Source organism: Sander lucioperca, chromosome 8 (assembly GCF_008315115.2).
Source record: "Sander lucioperca isolate FBNREF2018 chromosome 8, SLUC_FBN_1.2, whole genome shotgun sequence".
Classification (NCBI taxonomy): Eukaryota; Metazoa; Chordata; class Actinopteri; order Perciformes; family Percidae; genus Sander; species Sander lucioperca.
In genome coordinates this window covers 36,832,791-36,854,808 of record NC_050180.1, presented here as the reverse complement: position 1 = coordinate 36,854,808, position 22,018 = coordinate 36,832,791, and the positions used below count along the sequence as shown (strand labels likewise).

Here is a 22,018-nt window from a genome sequence, read left to right as displayed (position 1 = left end):
ACTAAGAAACACCCAAAATCAAATAGGAAGATGCATTTAAAGAGGCAGCATCCTTCATATATCTGTTCAACAGGATGCAAATAATAAAAACACAACCCACCCTTTTGGGCTTCATATTAAATAAGATAGTCCAGCTTTTTTGGTTGTATGAGTTTTTTTTTTTAAATCCTAGTCATTGTATTACCTACAGTAATTGGCAGTCGGCACGCCCCCAGTTTGAAGAAGCAGGCAGGAGTACCGACAAGGAGGCAAAGCAAAATACAGCTGTGGGTGGGGGCAGCAGCAAAACATAGTTTAGCCACCAAAAAAAAAGGCCAACCTGAAAAAATCTGTTTAAGTGTACACTCTATATAAGTGTATACTATATTTAGAATAAATACACCGCTTTACCTTGTCGTCAGTCAGTCCTTTGTTTATTGAGTGACTTCTGTGTTTCAAAAGGGTTAGGAACTAAGAAAACTAACAAACTAACCAATAGAGGCAGCGTTAGACTAGCAACTCGCATGTTCTGCAAGGTAGAATTTTATCAATGGAGTGGCTTTGACAAGAGCATAGATAACAGCTTCAGTTCCCCCCCCATAGAGCTGTTTGACAGCAAGGTTGAACTCTTATTTCTAAATATAGCATACACTTAAATCGATGTTGATCTTTTAAGGTGGGCCTTTTTTAGGTTGCTAAAACACATTTTTTACACTGACTATGGCTAAGTACCTCATACAACCCCACTTTAAACAAATCTAAACAATCCCTTTAAATAAGGATTTAAATCCAGTCAAAAACCTGTTTTTCTTTATGACTGTGATGTTTGAGTTCTTTATAGTACAAAATTATAATGTACATTAATTTTGTAAATACAATCTTCCAAAAGTATAGTAGATTAGTATATAGTGCATGCTTCATAGTGTCAGTAACAGTAGGGTGGATTTGGAACACAGCTTCATATTCTGCCCAATAATTCTGCCCTGTATTGTAATAGCAAAATTAGGGCAGAGTGTTATAAGATTATCAACATGGGGGCGTGGTCAAAACAGGTCACAAGCTTAATTCACAGATTTATACAAACTTCTACACAATTCATATTCACTTCATACAGTTTATGCAACCTGTAAATTCATTTTATAAAATTTAATTTGGTTGCTGGTCCTGTTTTCCTATGATTAAATAATAATCTGTTAATAATCCACGCTAAAACCATATGGGGATATTTAAATAATTAATTTATAATGTAAATACCCATTACTTATTTCACTTCATGTCATTTAACAACAGCTTGCGTAAAACGAGTTGCTTGATACCCAACACTAGTTAGGTGAGGAGTCTTGAGATTGTGGATGCCATGTTGAGATTTCTAACTTTTGTGGGTAAATTTGTGTTGGAAACATGCGACTTATATTATACTAATTACTATATACTAATTAGGCTTAAAGAAAAGAGGAAACTCATGTTGTCTTGTATTGTCTTGTAACCTCATACAACAGTGTGTGTGTGTGTGTGTGTGTGTGTGTGTGTGTGTGTGTGTGAGTGTGCGAGTGTGAGTGTGCGAGTGTGAGTGTGAGTGTCATTTACCTGCACACCTGAAGCTCTGAGCAGTCAGTCCCTTCTCCACAGCCAGACAGGTGAGAATACTGAGAAAACTGGTAGTGACGGACTGCCGCTTGGCTCTCTGGGCCTCCCGCTGTCTCCTCTCCCTGGGTGGTTTTGATCTCAACAGCACTCCCTGGAGGGCTGCAGTTCCTTCTCCCGACTTTCCCCCTTCTTCTTGGGTAGGCCTCTGCGCTCCGACCGCCTCCCGCAGGGTTGTCACCCATTCCTGGGCCTTGAGCTGATCGTCCGCCCGAAGTCTGAGTACCTCTTTGGGAAAAACTACCTGGAAGCAGTCCCCTCTTTCTGTCCACGGCTCTCTGTTCTCTGGCTCCTGATCGTGCCGCACGGCCAAGCAGGAGGCTAGGGAGTACTGAAGAACAGGCTGGGACACAGACCCACGGCCCTCGGTAGGGAAGGCCCGGAGAGCAGATCTGGTCAGGATAAAGTTGAAGGCCCGCCAGTTGTTCTGATCCTTCAGCTGGTGGAGCAGACTAGCTTTGAGGACGTCCTGGCAGCGTTGGGTGAACAGTGGCAGGGTGGTGGGTCTGCTGAGGATGAAAGAATTAGACTGGAGAGAGAGTGATGCTGAGGTGGGGGTGTCGCTGTCCCCATCAGGCCGGGTGTCAAGCCCTGACGGAGAGGGCGACGAGGACGGTGACATGGGTGCAGGAAACTTGACGACCTGTTGCTTTTCCACTCCGGTTTTACGCTGGTGGTTCTCCTTCCTCCCAGGTCTGACTGCCTGCACCTTCTCCCACATCAGTCGTCTCCACTCCATGGCCTCCCATTGGTTGGCTGCCCTCAGCTGGAGACGCGTGCTGTTGAAGAACAAAGCCTGGAGCGTGCGTTGATCGGCAGGCTGGGTGATCTGGCCGGGCTGGCTGCAGGGTGCTGGAGAGATGATGCTCTGGCAGTGTGACAGAGAGTAGGCGGTGCCCAGCTGGCGGTTGGCGCTGCTGTCCAGAATGTACAGCCGGAGCTCACAGGGTGTCAGCTCGACATGGCAAGGTGTCCAGCGGCCCCGAGGCCCCTCACGCTGCTCCATCGCACCCTGCTTCAAAACACTGCTACTGCTGCTTTTGTCAGCTGGACAGAGATGCAGAGGAGGATGGGAAATAGGGAGAAATGAGACACAGATGAGCAAGTTGTGTGTGTTCAGGATAACCACATACAGGATAATTGCTAATGGTATTTTCCACCTAAGTACATCTTTTATCCTTCTGAGCAACCATGCATCTTCTGATGTTTTCTTGACAGATTTTTTTTATCCATGTGGAAATGTAATTGGTTACATAACATACACTTAAGAAATTGAATTTGACAGCGTAAGAGACACTAAGATACTGGCCAAGTGTTTCCAGTAGAGCTTCAGGGCAACGACGACACAATAGCACTCAACAGAATTTGTGTATTAAGGCCTGTTGTGAAGAAACTATGAGTGTTTGGAACATTTTAAATTGTATTATGCTGCAGAGGTGGTGTGAGAAATTTTAATGGACATTTGTATGCTTTTTGCCATGACTCTGGGACTCCACTGGAATCCACTATAACTGCTGTGAATCCAAGCTACATGAAGCAGCAAGATACAAAAAGACATTTTCCGTGGCATATTCCTTTAAAAAAGTGCATCTATAGCTTGGACTTAAGAGAACACGTGGGTTCACTGTGAGTTACATTTTTTGGACATTAAGACTGAATCCATTGCAATGAACTGCATCATTTGTCCTCTTTGTTTGCTTACGCAGCTTTTTCACCCAGTTCGCCTAAATCCTTACACCACTAATTGATCTCAGGAACCTTAATCTACATGGGCCAGTTTCCTACACAAGGTAACTTATCGGGGGCTCTGACATAAGTGTTGGTATTTTGGTAAGAGATAGCCATGTGTGGGTGCTTCTCCTAAAATGTTCCTTGTCACCAAGGCAGGAAGACACAGTATTGTTAAGGAGGCCACTGGGCCCACTTTCTTAATCTGAAGACCGGAGCCACGCCCAATCCCTACTTTGGCTTTTCCTGTCGGTTCTTTCACCGTCTGATGCTCAGGAGGTTTGTTTTACCCTCTTTCCTCTCGCCATCTCTTGCGATTATGGTGTGTTTTCTCCTTGATTAAGGAGGGTTCATACTCAGGTAGGCAACAGGCGTTACCCCTGCTCGTACATAAGACTATGCCAGCCTTTATTATGAGCCATGCTGCCTTCACTGCCATGCCTGAAAAATGCTTGTTCAGATGCCAGCCAACACAAATCTATCCTATTGAACAAATGTTTAACACAAAATACATAACAGGGATTCTAACAAGGTTCTTAAATAAAAAGGAAGTGCCAAAAATGAAGGGGATAGTTCAGCCACACCAACATTTGTTGCCACATCTTGTTGTGCTGTTTTTTGTCTGATATCCCTATTTATTACAATGTCGTTGCTTTCCACTATTTGAGATCTGTGTTACAATCTTAAATATAGAAATTTAAGCAATGTTGTGCCGTCAGAGAAACAGAAAATGTCCAAAGCATGTGCACTACTTTTTGGGAATATCCCCCAGCAATCCAAAGCTTCACCTATGTGATACCAGATACCAAATTAGTTACAATATGTGACTGGAGAAGGAAAAAAGGTGAAGGTAAAACTAATGATAGCAATGATTAGAGCCTGATCGGTACTACATTTTTGAGGCCAATACACAAACACATTTTGTGGTAGATATGCTGATGTAAAGATATTTCACATTCAAGCAGTCAACTTTACATCAAAGTACGCAACAGTAAATAAGATAATACTCCATTTTGAACTCTTACTTTGCAGAACTTTAAATTACTATAAATGTATAATATACTTAACTTGAATAAGGAAATTCTACATAAGAATGCAGCTTATAAAACAAGTATTTCTGCAACTTCTTTTTGCATATCCGCTATCATATTTGCCTATACCTATATATCTGAGATAAACCAATATCTGCCTGCCTATGTGTTGGTGAGGCTCTAATAAACCTTAGTCAGCTAGCACTTTAAAAAAAAAGCTTACCAAGAGCGTCACAATCAAGAGCAAAAAGAAAAGAGCATGTCGATACAAAAGGATTAAATAAGATAGATAGTATTAAGAATTCTTATAACATAAAATCAAAATAACATTTGAAGTCTATACACCTACAGACCATTGTATGCACTTTTTGTGTTTCGAGTTCATAAAAAGGTCAAACATGAAGTGTTTCGAAAAACAAACTTTACGACACGTGACCAGTAGCCAGTGGATGAATATTTGGGAACATTAGCCATACTCCAGTGGTTTAAGCATCCAATGAAACCAAATACTGGACAAAGATTTCATCATTCTTAAAGGTCCAATTTTTCTTTCAATCTCAGGCTGCTGTATCTCCACTAAAAAAGAGGAAGAGAGAGAAGCACCTGTTACACAGAGCAGGCCAGCAAAAACCACAAGCTATATGTGAAATATATGAAATTGGTGAAAAACAGATGAATCTTTAGGACTTAAAGCGTAACTCTCGCCAAAATGCAACCTAGGGTCTTTTTGTGAATGTACCCGAGTCAAACTTTCGTTTAAAAAGCATATTTAGGATAGAAGCGTCACTTTTAAGATTCACCGTATTCTCGTTTTTCGGTCAAATGGCCTTTTGAATGGAAGTCCTAGGGGCACTTTTATATTTTTAAAAACACTAAGAAGGCTCGACACAACATGAAACTTTGCTCCAAGTATCACCAGGGGCTCTACACATGAACGCAAGCATTGACAACATTGTTTGTGTACACAGAGTTTACTAAAAAGAAAGGTTTTAACAACTCACGTTAGCAGTTGTTGTTGAACGGACTCCATAGGAGGAAATGTCATTCTTATATGAGGCTCCTTTTTCAACTACAAGGTCAATATTGTGTTTCACTAACGACAAAACTAATTATCCGTGCATTTATATGGAACTAAGCTTTAGGAGCTTTCCATCTTTACTCTCCTCCCTCGACTATTTTTGACTGGCTCGATAGACGGCGACCGGAAGAACAACAGCTACAGTGAGTTGCTCAAAACCTTTTTTAGTAAACTCTGTGTACACAAACAGTGTTGTCAATGCTTTCGTTAAGGTGTAGAGCCCCTGGTCATACTTCGAGCAAAGTTTCATGTTGTGTCGAGCCTTCTTAGTGTTTTAAAAATAGCTATTTTGAGGCTAGCATAAAAGTGCCCCTAGCACTCCCATTCAAAAGGCCATTTGACTGAAAAACGAGAATATGGTAAATCTTAAAACTGGCGCTTCCTTCCTAAATATGCTTTTAAAATGAAAGTTTGACTCGGGTACATTAACAAAAAGACCCTAGGTTGCATTTTGGCGAGAGTTGCGCTTTAAGATTGGGCAGCAAGGACTCAGAAACTGTGACTTGTTCTATAAGCTGTCTGCAAGTCAACTAATTTGGTGATTTGCAAGAAGACCATATACAATTCATTATTATGAAAAAAAGTATTTCATCTACTATATTTCAACATGCAGTTAAGACCTGCTTCACATTGAAATAGTGAATACTGAAATGCAGTTGAATAAATGGTTATATGTAACCTAGACATCTAAAAAAAGTCAAAACTTTACAGTCTAATGTAGCACAGTTTTAACCTTAATATCTAGAGGTCTTTTCGTGGGTAGACAGGTTTTCTTAAAAATAACGATCGCCATCCCCTAAACAAATCCCACAAACTTATTAAACCCCCACTAGGAGCAGTCTAATTGGCAGATATTGCATTTTGTTTCTGTAACATACTAAATCACTCAAGGAGGGTAAAGAAAAAGGCTAAATCCTTCAGAGCTCCGGTGGCGAGTCAAGTGCCTCATCAATCTTATCAAAACAGCAGCAGACATGGTGTCACTCCAGGTCTCGGACTTTGCATGTTAACAAACCTTTTTACTAAAGGAACAAATGAATATGCAAATAAGTTTTTAGCTGGAATCAAGACTGGCTGATTGGCAGTCTTCACGCTTGGGAAGGTTGAGATGAGAATTAGGCACTGTGGCGAGGAAAACTGCTCTGTTCAATTAGCCTTCATCTCCACCTGGTAGGTTTTGACATCACACTTAGTGTATATATAGTCCAATATACACATACAAGCCTTCAACCAGAATTAACACTTCTCCCTCAGGGCTGCAAACTAACCATTACTGCTGCCCTCAAGTCAATCAAGACCTTAAAACAAGCAACCTTACCCACTGATAAGGGAGAAAATCTAAATATTACATGCCGTTTTACAATCAAACAGACTTCCACGTTTTCCTGGATACAAATGTATAAATAGACTGCAGAAGGAGGCTGCACACACAGACACACACACAGACAGACACACAGACACACACGGTCATAGTGGGGTAAGGCTATCCCAGCATGCACTGGGCTGGGTGAGAGGTACAATAGGGTTATGCACTAGACAGGTCACCAGCCTGTCACAGGACTTTAGAATACTTACATCTAAGGGTAAATTTAGAGTTATTTTTTCTGGAAGTAAGAACTTCATCGGTCAACGCCAGCATCTAATGTAAAAGCTACATTAAAGTGTGTGTGTGTGTGTGTGTGTGTGTGTGTGTGTGTGTGTGTGTGTGTGTGTTAAAAATCCCTAAATTGAGTAAGGCCAGAATTTGGGGAAAAAAAGGATGTGTCATGCATGATGTGTTACAGTGCGCTCAGATGCAACAGGAATTGAAACACAGAGGACGCATGAATGCATTCAAAGTCAGCAGAAAGACTCACAAGAATGTGAAAAAAGCAGATTGACTCTAGGCAGCTAAAACTATGATGACGATGCAAACTGAAATTTCAAAAGCAGAGAAAAGTCTACCTACTATTATTGTAAAGAAACAGGGGCAAAAAAACAGACAGGCTGGTGGAAAAATGAGAGAAACAAACGTTTTGGACGACTAAGATGAGACTTCACTTTACTTTATTACTATTGTTTGCACTCGTACTGTTACTGTGTACTACACGCAAGCAAGCACGCACGCACGTACAGAACCAGCAAATATGCATGGGGATTTATATTTTGTTGACTGGTGAATTGGTTAATCTAAATAACTGCCTTAGCACATAACGTACATAACGCAACTTGATGAGTTAACCATTTTTTTTCACAAGCTTACCTCTTTACTGTTGACATTAAAAGCTATTTCCTTGCATGGACCTTGAACTTTTATGAATATAAGTATTGTGAAAATGTAGTATGTAGTATAATGTAGTATTGAGAAATGTGCAACCAAAGATAAACCAATTATTTACAAGATTCATAATTTACAAACAGATGAACGCTGCCTTTAAATTTCGGTGGGCATAGTTACAAAATATGAGCTTTAATAAAAAGCTACACATACAGCTTTTCTTTGGTCACATATGAACATGAATATTATGTATATAATGATGATCATCATTTCTATTTACCATCTAAACATCCTCAGCTGTCACTAATGAATGGGCAAACAGGCCACTTTTTTTTTTCTTTCAATGTGAATGAAGAGACATAGTGAGGCAGAGCTAAAGTCACTCTGCCTTCTGCTTATTACCGTCCTTTTCCTACTTCTCTCCTTTCAATGCACATCGAGCCAAATTAAATAGCCTGATGCCTTTTCACACATATGCTAATACTAAATAATCCTGCCAGTATCAGGGGCCGGGTAATTGGGTTGCCTCTTCTCTCGCCTCATTTGAGTCCATTTGCTGACAGGATTACAGGCCATTATCCCTCAGGATCCCTTAGGATCTCCTTAGGCCTTCAGATGACCAAAACACACAAACAAATGGTGTGTGTGTGTGTGTGTGTGTGTGTGTGTGTGTGTGTGTGTGTGTGTGTGTGTGTGTGTGTGTGTGTGTGTGTGTGTGTGTGTGTGTGTGTGTGTGTGTGTGTGTTGGGCTCTCTGCCTCCATACTGACTGTCATAGCACAGCTGTGTCATTTCAAGTTATCATCATCTTCTATCATTATTGCTTTCTCTGAGGATGCTTCAACATAAGTACAGCATACGCCCCAATCTGCAGCACAAATAGTCTGAGACTTCTGTTCTCCAAAGCCTCTCAAAGGCTGAGAAAGCTTTCCGGTGAATGGACGGTCTATCAGAGCAAAAGAGGAGGAGGAGGAGGTATGCATGTCTCTGAAAGGTAGGGACCGGACTGTTGATCACCAGAGGACATGACATCATCTTTAGGGAGTCAAAGCAAATACGGCTTTTCATGTCACAAATGCCTAATTAGGCAACTCTAATGCGATTAAAGGGTCAGTTCACCCAAAGAAAACATATAATTTCCCACTTCACTTTAGTGATGCAGATGGTAGTTGGGGCTACATTTATATCTGCTGCTGAGACGTCTGCAAATTATGCTCCAAAGACAAAACACCAAAGTGTAATCGTGTCGGGTAAAGTCTCGTTTTACTGCCATGGGTCTCTGGTCAGTGTGTCAATATGTGTAATATAGTGGATCTGCATGTACTCAGTATCAGCTCTGACCACATGGTGCGTCATAATCACCACCAGAACATTTGGAGGAACTGAGTAGCCTGTATGTAAAAATGCTATGAAATGACAATTTCATAAAGACTAATCCAGGGACATAAATGTGAAAAAAAATGTCCCTGTCTCTTTTACCTTTAATAACAAATATTTTCCAATAGGGACAGGCAATGTGAATAAAAGTCTTCAAATTGCTTGTTTTGTTAAGTCCATTCAATTTTATATCGCCCAATATCACAAATGTTTTTTTCTGTCTGATCAATTGTCTAAACCCCAAAGATTACAAAATCTTTTTAGCTCCATCATAGACCTTCTACATCATATCACTCTCCCACTGCTATGTGAACTCACCCTCTGGCTGGTTGTTGAGGATCATGTTCTTCAGAGTGTTGCAGTCCACAGTGGGTAGTCTGTTGTCCGTGTATGCAGACGGCCGGTAGTTGACGTCCGACCTGGACCGGTTGTGTCCCTTCTTGAAGGCTGAGTTGGTCGAGGAGTTGGCAGTGTTGTTTGTGCACTCCTTGGAATGGGCTGCCAGGTCGTTTGTGGAGCGCGCTCGGCTTCTCTTGCCGTGCCTTAAGCCCATCCCCAGCCCCAACACGCTGAAGTTGTCGGCCCAGGCCAGGCCTAGAGGCCCCACCTCTGGCTGCTCTCTGGCCAGCAGGCTCCACACGCCGCTGGAGCTCAGCTTCCCCAGCGCCGCACTGGACACCTCCTGCAGCTGCTTGGGTTTCCTGGAAGGCTGGAGGGTCCCTATTTGAGCTCGGCTCGGACCTTGGCCTTGTATCCCGTCTATGCAGTGGATAAAGTCCTCGGTGGCCTCAAGAGCCGGGCTGATATCACCCACCATGTCAAGCTGCTCAAGACCCTCCATGGCTGTGCCCGGTCCCCTGAGCTACAAGTCTCACAACTAGATGGTTTTCCAAAATGGACACAAAAACCAAGTTAGCAGCATCCACATGTCCAATGAAACAAACTGGCTTTCGGCTAGTCAAATGCAAGCTAAGAAAGGGGTAAGAAAGATCCAAGCAGTCTGCAGTCTTCACAAAATGCTGTCTGAAGCCAAGTCCTCCTCTCCTCCTCAAGACAGGGCCTTCATCCAGAGTTACAGTCTTCCTTTTCAGTGGTGTGCCTCGAGCTCTGGAAGGAAAGTCGACTACCTCTCTTGGGGTGAAAGCTTCTGCGGCTTAATGCCAGAGCTAAACAGGACTGGCAGTAGCCTAGGAGCCCCAAATTGAGCCAATTTGGGTGGCAAACTACATTACTTTGCCAGATACATACAGTTTGGGCAAGACAAAACAGTCAAATCCCCCTGCACAGACTAAGACGTTCAAGGGGCTGGTTATTTTGGCCCGTCAGGTGGCTGTGAAGTCATCAGATGGAGACTGCTTGCGGCTTCGCTGTAACAAACAGAAGATGGAAAGAGGAAGTGGTTAAGAGGAAGCATGCCGAACAAAAACAAAGAATGGTAGCACGGCTGAAAGTGAGAATACTGTGATTAAATTATACATAAAACCTGCTCTAAATAGAGGCTTTGCCAAGAGAAAAGTCACATAATTAAGCCTCTAGTTTAACAACTTTAATCATCAAACTACCGACCCCCCTACAGTATCTTCATTAGACTGAGGCCGACGCTTCACAGATTCCTTCTCAGCAAAAAGAAACGATCATCCTACCTCCCATGTCCTGATGAAATAATACTTGACTTCCTCCTCAGCTGCTTATCACTGGTCTGAGCGGGCAGAGAGGAAGCAGGCCTGGGTGGGGTTCTCATCCATCTGCCTGACCGCCTATCTCTTCTGATTCTCTCCACTCCTCTGTCTTTGTCTCTCTCTCTCTCTCTTTAAACCTCTTTCTTTTTCATGTGTGCTCTCTCGCCCTCATTGATTTTCTTCTCCTCCACAGCTCAGTCTGTTTTACTTTTCCCTACATATGAATTATTTAAAGTCCATTACATCACTGCAATTCAATTAGACGGGCCGGGCGATACATTGATTATTCACGATTTATTGATGATCATTTGTTGGGAGATACAAAGTAAGATATTATCGTAGATATCACTAACTTCAATGCTCTTTATAGATTAAATTTGGGCGTTTATTAATTTATATGCTATATACACACACGAGTAAGACCATTCAGTCCACTGATGCATAGCAGCAGGACTTTTAGTGCTGGTAAACAGTTCCAACATTACACTGAAATTGTTTCATTGTTTCAATTTTATTAGATAAACAAAAAAAATAAGTCCACTAATCCCTAGATGACATAGTTAGCAATGCAGTTTATTTATGGGAGTGTGTGTCAGGATAATAAAAGGGACCAAAACTCCATTAAATTTTAATAAATATTCTATCTATTCTATACTCATCTGAGTCACTTTTTATACATTACAAACCATAAGTGGCAAAAATACAGGTGTAGCAGCTTTGCTGAAATGTCCACTGTAGCACTGATCAGTAACGCCTACTAGTTTATATTCTATTTTTAATCAAATTAATTTTTAACAGCCGGTGTACTATTACACCAACATATTTACCATGATATCATCTGCCTGCAGATACAGCTCTGACCTAACCTGAGCATCATCATCATCATCATCAAGTTACTCATCGAGCTTCCCACTGAACCCATGTTGACTCACACATGCTGTCAAGCAAATACATGCAACAACAGCCAGAAAAGCACAGATTAGATGATGATGATGAAATGATGATTTTTGAAACTACGTCTTATGCATCATAAAGGAACTGTGGTCATCCCAAGGAAAGCAGATGAAGGAACAAAAATCAATGAATCAAGTACTGATTTGGTTCATTTTGTTATCCCAAGTTTCACTCTTATAGCTATTGCCTAGGGTTAGCATTGCATAGGTTACATCTAATTTGGCCTGAAAATCAGCCTGAACTGACATTTTGGATATACTTCATTATTTGAATATATTTTAACCACTAAGAAAATCTGAGCTGTTATAGCTGAACAGCTATTTGGGGGTCTGTAACAAGGCTACATCTGTTTGGGTTTTTGTGCAGGTTTATGTGCAACAAAATACATTTTTATTTTATGTGAGAGCTATACAGTATTTTCTTCAAACTAAAATGATTTCTACTTTTAGGTAGGCCAGAAATATAATCCACATGAAAGGAAAAAACAGGTTTCCGGTTGCCCTACGTTTTCCACAACAAATATTTGATCACCTTTTCAGCTATCCTGAACTCATATTCAAGCTGTATTTACCATTTACAATTGTATCAGTTCTGCCTTTTAAGCTCATAATGGTAATGGTTATATGGTTTACAGCTTAATTAAAATGTATAATTAAGTCTTACTCACAGGCTGCTGAACACCTTATTGCCATCCACTCACACACACATTAGTACTCACACATCACCCCATTTGTATTGCTAGTTCATACACATGTGTATATGTATTTCTATTGTATATGTTGCTTTATATTTTCACTATGCTGTATACATGTTCACACTCAAATCAAGTCAACAATATGTTTTGATATTTTGTTTGGTGTTAAGAGCAATTATTCTTCATTCAGCTGTAATTTTTAAAGCTGGAATGACAACACCTCAAAATGTAATTTAAACTTTTAAAATAGAAAGTAGTAAGCTTACATTAAGACTTTGAACCTAACACTGTTCCTCAGCGCTGCGGCTGGCTTATCTAAGAATCAGCTTCCGTGTACACATACAAAAAATTTGACTCTGGTGTAAAATTGCTCTCAATGTACTTACACACAGAAAAATGTACAGGAAGATAGACAAACATACAGCTAAAAACAAGGAAAACTAAATAAACATAGAACTATTATGTACATACAAGCAGGTGTGAAAAATGTGTGTTAATATAAATGTATACTATATAAAAAGCAACAATGACCAACAAAATACAATGTCTTTAAACAAGTCAAGTGTTTCGGTTATTTGTAAACAATACAAATAGTACAAAGAAATACATATTAAATGGATATATAGATATACATATAAATATATTTATACATGAAATGGGTGATTAGAGTAAAGTAACGTTACACGATGATGATACTTGAGTTTAATATGGCTAAGAGCAACCAGAAATGAAAAACAACAGGGTTCAAGGCTCAGCGCTGTTGTTTGTTTGTCTCTGTTCCTGTATCAATAAACACACAGTCAGCATCTCAGCAGTAAACACTGACAGAGGTGAAGCCACGGTCAGTCTTTCTGATAGCTACATTCACTTGCTACGTAAGCTACCTCGTTAATTTGCCCTGTTTATCACGACACACATAATGTATATATATCGGCATAAATAAAATATTTTAACTAGTCTGAAAGATGACTGAATAAGGCCTGTTTTTATCCCCAGCTAATGTGATGTGAGCCGGGGGCTAGTTAGCTAGCAGCTAACGCTAGCCTCTCTCTCCATCCTTGATCAATGTCACTTTAATACAAGATAAAACTGTTCGCTCACTCACGTCTTAGCCATCATGTGTCAGTGGATCTGTATTGGTATTGTGGTGAAACTGGTGCCGTTAACAAGCAGTAAAACACAAATCGAGACTCACCTTACTGTGTTTATGTCATTTTGACAGTCCGTCAGCGATAAAGTCCCCTGAAAGCAACTGAAGCTACAAGATAAAGGTTCCGTGAATTGGACATAACTGGTACATTTTTAGAAGTAGGGTACTTATGAGCCAATAAAGATATAAAGAATATTTTATAATAATTAAATGCATATGGATAAATACAAAAAAGAACAGTATATAGTGAAATAATTCTTTAAATTTTTAAAACTCAACTCATGACAATCTGTTATATTTTTATTTATGCAAGAATCACATTTCCATGTTTCTTTCCCTTTTTTATATTTTCCCCTGAACATACCTTCCTCAGAATAAGGGAAGTAAAACAAAATAAATAAACAAGTGAAACTAATTTCTTTTTAAAGATATCATGAAAATAATTGTTAAGGCACTCTTTAAGGCACACATCACAAGCTACTAGAGTTTGGCATTATTACATAGCAATTCTTTAAATTTAAAAACCCTTTGACATCATTTATAATAGGCCTATGCTAAGCCATTTCTGTGTTTTTTTTTGTTTTTTTTTGTTTGTGGGGAGTTCTCTTTAATTTCAATTTAGTTATAATGACCCAAAGATGGCACAGGGATCAAAAAGATTTTACTGAATCTTATGATCTTTTTACATTTTCCCAACACCTATTCTCTGTCTCTTACCAATGTGTTCTGTAATAAGGCAATCATGTTGTACACAGGGCATTTCTATTATTTTCATTATCATTAAATGGGATAAAAATCCCCAAAAGGCATGATCAATACCAAGGCTGATAGCAGGAGGTGGTGCATTTATTTAGTCTCACAAAGAAAGGTTGTGACACACGTCTTTACAGACGAATCTGACCAAGATGGGAAGAGGACCGGAGAGTGGAGGACAAAGCAGAGGTGGGGATAGTTTTCCCCTAATGGGCTGCTTAAAGGTGCCCCAAAGCCCAACGTGTCAGTATAGAGAAACATCATTCAAGAGGGACACAAGAATTCTCCTCCAACTTGTGTTCCAACAAGGGCTGAATCAATAAATGTCGACAATAAAGGACTTTTTTTTCATTAATAACACATATTTGTGAATCAATATTGTCAACCTCCAATATCATAGACATGCCGTTTCATTGAACAGATCTGTATGAGATATGTATCTGTTTGCAGGTAGAATTAACCCTTTCCTCTGGCTTTAAGAAAAGCTTAACTAAATAGGGATATGTATGTGTGTGCTGGTTAATTTGATTATTTCAAACTTTAGCACAAATTACTGATTATAAGTAGCTTCAATCCAAGAAATATTTTAATTTGATAAAGGTCTCCTCCTCCTCCTCCTCCTCCTCCTCCTCCTCCTCTCTCTGAATGCTCTTTGTCTGAATTTGTTTCAAAAGTTCTCCCCAGTGAAGGAGAGGAGGACCAGGCCACCCTAATGGGCTCTACCAAGTACTCTATGCAGCATTGTTGTAGGATAATAGTACTGCATGTCTCAGATTTAAAAAGAAAATGGTAATTTCTTCTGATTTTTCTTTTCTTTTTTCAGAATTTAATAATTCTGGAAACATGTTCAGCAAAAGCAAATAAATGAAGATGGGAACATCTTATTCCAGTATTTGACATTCATTCTATTCAACACATTATTTCTTCATGGACAAATAATGTTCTGCTTCCAGTGAGCCCAGAAAACATTTTTGTTGATGAAAGAACATTTTATTATATTTTGGCTTTTTTTACTTTCCATTCAGTGACAATTTTACATAAGAAAAGGCATGACTGGATGTCCAGGTATTGGTGGTTATGACTGAGCTGTGTCTGAGCTTTAGAAATCCTTTTAGGCTAAGTGCCTGTGCCTGAATATAGGGATTAATGCAAGAAATAAGCATCAACGTTAGGAATAAGACCATCTCTGTCCATGAAGCTCCATCATTTTCCATCTAACAGCAATCTCACATCCCCCTTTCCTTGATTCATGCACTCAGGTCTCTTTCTGTCATGTCAGTCTTGCGTTTTCCTTCTTTATTTTGATCATACCATCTTCTAGTGATGACTAAATTATGATTAGATTTAAGGATGTGCAGTGCTTTCATCTGTCTAGTGCATTGTTTAATACTGCCCCCTGTAACCCCTCTCGAACCGCCACCCTGACCCCCCAAACACACACAACACAATAGCCATCTACCTCGACTCACTCACCCTCTATTGAAGAGCAGAGTGGCTGCTTGGTTGCCATGGAAACACTGCACTTGTATGTGTGTGTTTTAGTAAATGTTTCTCCCTCGCTGAGATTAAGTTGTAAATGCATGCACACAAACAAAAGCACAGGTTTATTTTTAATATGCAAATAATCTGCAACCTGTGTACAGCTGCATTATAAATCTTTATATAAACAGAGGTTTAACATGGTCAATATTTAAATCACTTTGACACAACTGGGTGTTGTGCTATAGATACTTTTTATGAGAAAGAGAGCTGCTTTTATAACTGCTTAAAGGATTTGTTTCCTCTAAGCATTCCTTCCGTTAATAGGCCTACTGGCCACTAAAAGATCCCTTCTTAATGCACTTCCAATGGGGAAGAAAATCTACAATTCTGTGAAAAAGTAGGCTATACATTCCAAAGTTCATCTGAAGTTAATATGAGCCTTCAGCGGTCAGAGTTAGACAAATTAAGTGGATACCTTCCAAAGTTAAAGTCTTTTATCATAAAACTCCCTCTTTATGTTTCCATGTTGCACTGCAGTAGAGGGATAGTAACATAATGAGGACATTTTGTGGAACTGAACCTCCACGTTAGCTTCAGACAAACTTTGAAATACATTTTTGCACACAATGCCGCTCGACCGCTGACAGTTCAATTTGAGATTTGAGTGTGTTTTGCTAGTAGCAGCTAATGTAGCCGCGAACAGCTAGCTTCAAGTAGACACGCTGAGTCGCCTTGGGCCAGGACTTGGGCCATTTATTTCTTTTATAGACCAGGCTCGGGTCGGCCTCGGGCACATTTAACATGAGCATGATTGTCGGTGCCACTGGTAGTTATGTTTGAGGCCTATAATAAATACATTTCTAGCTCCACACCCACATATTTTTCCATTTTCGAACTTGTCATCTTCAGCCCCAACCGATGCTGACTCAAGAGACATCACTGTATGTAGTATATCATACTTCACACAGCTCCCTCTGGAGCTACAAAAGGCTTTATATGACTTTTTATTTATTTATTTATTTTTTTAAATATGCAGTAGTACTCCCCAACACCTGTAAACAGACTTTGATGTGTAACATCGGTGGAGTTCCTCTTTAAGATGCAGTGCATTGAGCGCCTTCGGCTATTGTGCAATTAAGACGGAATGACCAACTGGAATTTCAGGTGTACAAAAGACATTCAAACAGAGCTGTAAACTTTCAGACTGCCACAACAGGTAAGTGAAGGGACAAAGGATAACATGCCAATGCATTTACAATAAACCCAGGCTATTCCGCTTATGACAGTCTGACAATGGAGAAAGCACTGCAATTAAACAAAGATCAACCTTTAGATTGATAGAATGTTAAGCCTGTAAACTAACCTGAACAGGACCAGGTTACTTTAGACTAGAGGAATAACTTTTCATGGTGACTTATCTCAGATTTATTTAAACCTGCTTTAAGGAACTGAGTTTTCTGCACACAAAAAATGGTCAGTAAGTGTGAAGAATCTTTCTTCATGAAATGTTTGAAATGTTGTTTAAATGTTTCAGTGTGGATGTGAGCTTTTAGAAAATCATCTGAAAACACATTTGGGAAGAAATGAAAACAGCAAATTCAGTATGTACATGTGTGTGTATTTCATTGTTGAACAGCATAATACCAATCTGCGTGTGTGTTATCCCTGGCACCACACATCTCATTCACACCTAATGATCGGAGCCTCTCACTGGCAGCCATCTCTCCTCCCAGACCAAATCCAATTACCAGGGACAATAGAAACCAGCTCCAGGCTCAAGGCTCCATCAGCTCCTGTGTGCTGCTGCTCCCTGCTCCGAGACTCCTGCTAGACCCCTAATCATGTTTGAGGGTCCACAAGGGACACAGAGTACACCTGTAGACACACACACACACACACACACACACACACACACACAGTACAAAGAGAAGCACAAATACAAACACATGTCAAGCATAGATAAAGCACACAAACATGTACTGTACAAGTGCAACATCCAACAAAAGACGCAAGCATATATGAAGAACATATAACTGAAATACAGATGTAACTGATGCAACAAGAAAATACAAATAAAGCATTATAAAGTGACACAAGTAAATATAAACAAATAAAACAACCATGCAAATACAAATAAAAGCAGATAAAACAACACAAGCACAAATGCAAACACAAATATGCACAAACACACATGACACTGAATATATAGTTAACTAATTTGCAGTACAACACACACAATTCAATATTTATCAATAGGCCCTACATATGTTCTGTGCAAAACACACACACACACACACACACACACACACACACAGTTTGTTTCACTATCTTTGTGGGGACCCATCACTGACATAATGCATTCCCTAGCCCCTTACCCTAACCTTAATCATCACAACTAAATGCCTAACCTTAACCCTTACCCTCACCCTAACCATAACCTAATTCTAACCCTAATCCTAAAACCAAGTCTTAACCCTCAAACAGCCCTTTAAACTTGTGGGGTCCAGCATTTTGGCCCCACAAAGCTGTCCGGACCCCAGAAGTATACTGTATTCCCGGTTTTTGGACCCCACGAATATAGTATAAATATATAACACACACACACACACACACACACACACACACACACACACACACACACACACACACACACACACACACACACACACACACACACACACACACACACACACACACACACACACACACACACTTTACAGCACCACATGGTTCACTTGTCAACGGCTCCACCTAGTGGCACAAACATGAAACAATAATGGTTTGCTCAAAATGAACTAGAATAAATGCAGAAATCCTCCTAAGACACGGTTTAAAAATCACATTGAATATCATAAAGTTGAGCAGCTGACAGAACCATCTCACCTCAAGGTCTATTTAGTAGCTGCTCAGGAGCTTTCAGCATAGTTAGCTTTGAAGCTTTGTGCTAACATGGACAAAGTCCTCTTTAAGATCACAAAGGGTTCAACAAATGGCAAGTGGTGTCGTTTTTACTCAATTATCTTATATCTCAACTTGAGAAACACTTTTCCCCCCTGAAAAGACTGATGAAAGAAAGTCTCAATGAGATTACACTGAGTTTCAAAAACTCCAAACGATGCTGATACATAGGAAGTTGGAATAAGGGCAGAGAGAGAGGTAAATGTAGGAAAGAAGGTGCAGTTTTATAGGTTAAGATGGTGACATACAGGACTACTGTATAAATGATGAAAAAGACAGCGTCAGATAGGCCTAAATGCGAGACTTGTAGCCTAACTGCAAGGAAACTGTAAAAGGGGGAAAGGAGAAAAACAAGTAGGTTAAAAGGATTTCATTAAAATGAAACAGTAATATCAAGAATATAACTTCTTTATAAAGTTTTTGTTTTTTATTAATGTTGGTTACACACTCCAGTACAGTAGGTGGCGGCATGCACCATAAACGTTAATGAACATTCACACTCGAACATTCGTCGCTGAGGCAACATGGCGAACGCCGGCAGAGTGACCGTTGACGGAGGAGACATGATGCGATATGCTGAATATACTCCTAAAGCAAACGTTAGGAGCGGCGCAGATATAGACAGACGGCTGGTAAGTAGCCATTTTCACACTGAAGACCTTGGTGAAGTTAATTAAACTAAACCAGGCTGTGTTTTACCTGCTAACGTGTGCGTTGCGTAACCTCAATGACCGCTAACGGCACGTACCTGCTGTCAGGTGGATGAACTAACAAGCTAAAGTAAACACTGGGTAACTTATTTTACCCTATTCAGTGTGCATTTTACCTCTGTCCAGTGGTTTGGTATACGTTATCTTGTAGAACAACATGGTACACACACACATACAACGCACTCTTAACGACATTTTTTTTTTTTAATCTAGCTAGCTAAGTATACAATGTATTACTGCATTGGAACTCACCTATTGACGTACTCATTCAAATGTACTCAATTTTACTGGAGCAATTATTGTCCTTTCCGCAGACTAATCACATACAAATCGCTGGCAAACAGATATCAAAAAGCCAAGTTTTTTCAGTGGAGACTGGCTTGCTGCTCTTTCCACTTCTCTACTCTTCAAGTACCTGTGTGATGTATGACTCGTCTGGTCACTACTCGATGTTTTATTTTTGCGACAGGGAGGGACGCTGATTGCAGTCGGTCTCGGTGTGGCTGCTGCAGGTTTTGCAGGTAAAACAAAGTTTGATACAAGATCAGTAATTTCCTAAGATAATAGTATCTGGATGTGCATGTGCAGTATACTTTTTTCAGGTTTTTGTTTACTATCACTCATATTTTTTTTTTTTACACATTTCTGCTTTGCTATTTGTTGATCCCTTCTCATTTAAAAATGTGTTTGGTCTGAAACTGTTTCATGCATGTGTTTGATCAACAGGCCGCTATGCATTCCAGCTGTGGAAGCCTCTTGGACAAGTTTTCTCTGAAACTTTCAAAAAAATGCCCACATCCGTGAGTAATTTTTTAACCTCCAGTACATCTGCAGTGATGTCCATATCCATAGTCTTATTCTGCTAAATTGTGCAGCTTGTGCTATTTTTGTGTGGAAGGTTGTTAGGTTCAAACTAAAGCTGACTTAGAACCACTGCATACAGCCAGCTTTCTGACAGCTCGTCTGCAACTCTCATTCATCATTAGTGTTTTGTCTTTAATGCTGTGTTGTGTTTTTTGTACATGTTGTAGCTGGTGCAAAAAACAATAGAGAAAACAATTACATTGTTTCACATTCTCTGATTATGGGGAAAATACAAAAAAACCCACTAACAAATAAAACGAAGCCCGTCCTTGAGTTTTTGGGATGTTAGATTCAGATTATTGAGAATCAAAGCTCTAATCCTTTTGTCACCACAGGCTTTCTCAGCATATTACAAAGGAGGTTTTGAGCAGAAGATGTCCAAACGAGAGGCCAGCCTCATTCTTGGCATCAGGTAATAGGATGTGTCGTAGTTAGTTAATATTTCTTAAATGTTATCTGTTAAGTACAGTCCTTCAGTGTGTATCTCTCTTACTGCTCAGAGAAAGGGGAAGATTGCTCATATGGATGTTATTTGTTTTATGTCCAGTCCAGCCAGCACTAAGGCTAAGGTACGTGATGCCCATCGGAGGATCATGGTCCTGAACCATCCAGATAAAGGTAAGCTTAAACTCTGACCCTCACAGTGACAATGTCAGATGTCTGTAAGACTGCAAGTCGAAAAATGAATTTGAATTTTTGTGTTATGTGTAAATGTCAAAATCACTTAAAATCAAGTTGGTAAAACGTGTATTAATGTTAGTATACAATATCACAGATGAAAGTTGTCTATGTTAGCAGTCTTAATTCACTACATTCACATAAACTGTGACATGTACACATTAATGGTCTCACATTCTGCCCTGTCTGTGCTGGAACTCATTATTAAAGTTGATTTTCATCTGATGGCAACAATTCCAAACTGTACAGGATAGCCTTTGGGGGCTTTATATATACAGTACATAAGAAATGGAAGGCTTGTATCATGTGGACACACCATAGCTTTAATACCCATAGTGAAATGTGCCAAAAGTTGGGTGAGCATTCCTGTGGGACCCAGCATTAATGTTAAATTATGTTTTAAAAGCTTGTGGATGGTTGAGTGTTAAAGGAGTGATCACAGAACCACACTTGTTTGTGCAGGTGGGTCACCGTATCTCGCAGCGAAGATCAACGAGGCCAAAGACTTTTTGGATAAGGAGATCCGGCAATGACCTGCACAGTTAACAAACACTTTAAAAAACCTCCATCATGTGCATGATCTCAGCTCTGTAGTGCTGCTCCATCGACAAAACCAACATCAAGGCATCCACTCCGGCTCCTGGAAGCAAAAAAATATACTTTCATGACATTTACCTTCATAACACTTACTTACAGATGTATGTCAACCAAGAGTGAAAGATTTTGCCTTAAAATGACTGGACTTATCATTTTGAAAATGAGTTTAGGTTTTTCATAGATGGCATGGGTGTGTAAGAAGTTGCCTTCTAGTGGTAGCTGTTCTTCAACAAGAAATAGCTTGTATAAAGTTTTATTATGTACAAATGGAGGTATATCAAGGTATTATGTAATCATGTAATCTATTTAATGAACAAGGGAATAATACATTAAAATATGTCCGTGTTTAAACAGTTAGTGGAAGTGGTAAAAAACCTTTTTAAATAAACTTCATTTGAAAACATAC

At 39.8% G+C, this 22,018-nt stretch overlaps 2 protein-coding genes across 4 annotated transcripts in view; one reads left to right on the top strand and one right to left on the bottom strand.

The window, feature by feature from the left end:
• The window catches only part of plekhm3 (pleckstrin homology domain containing, family M, member 3), a 48,216-nt gene extending 34,525 nt beyond the window's left edge, over positions 1-13,691 (bottom strand). For 2 of the 3 annotated variants that reach the window (XM_031279109.2, XM_036004047.1), the window contains exons 1-3: positions 13,616-13,691; positions 9,412-10,460; positions 1,567-2,670 (exon numbers count right to left, since the gene is read on the bottom strand). In XM_031279109.2, coding sequence (XP_031134969.1) covers positions 1,567-2,670; positions 9,412-9,934 — 1,627 coding nt within the window. In that variant the 5' untranslated portion in view covers positions 9,935-10,460; positions 13,616-13,691. The other variant, XM_031279179.2, reaches the window with a different exon arrangement.
• Positions 13,692-19,245: 5,554 nt separating this feature from the next.
• Positions 19,246-22,015, top strand: dnajc15 (DnaJ (Hsp40) homolog, subfamily C, member 15). Its single transcript, XM_031280164.2, has 6 exons — positions 19,246-19,395; positions 19,943-19,994; positions 20,200-20,273; positions 20,673-20,749; positions 20,885-20,955; positions 21,478-22,015. Exons 1-6 carry the CDS (start codon positions 19,288-19,290, stop codon positions 21,546-21,548), a joined length of 453 nt encoding a protein of 150 aa, XP_031136024.1. The 5' UTR covers positions 19,246-19,287; the 3' UTR covers positions 21,549-22,015.
• Positions 22,016-22,018: the final 3 nt, after the last annotated feature.

Excerpts from the sequence above, each read along its gene's own strand:
- dnajc15 (XM_031280164.2), top strand. The coding sequence starts at position 19,288 with ATGGCGAACGCCGGCAGAGTGACCGTTGACGGAGGAGACATGATGCGA. Across the intron at positions 20,274-20,672 it reads TCAAAAAAATGCCCACATCC|GCTTTCTCAGCATATTACAA; the intron begins GTGAGTAATTTT and ends TTGTCACCACAG. Across the intron at positions 20,956-21,477 it reads CCTGAACCATCCAGATAAAG|GTGGGTCACCGTATCTCGCA; the intron begins GTAAGCTTAAAC and ends TTGTTTGTGCAG.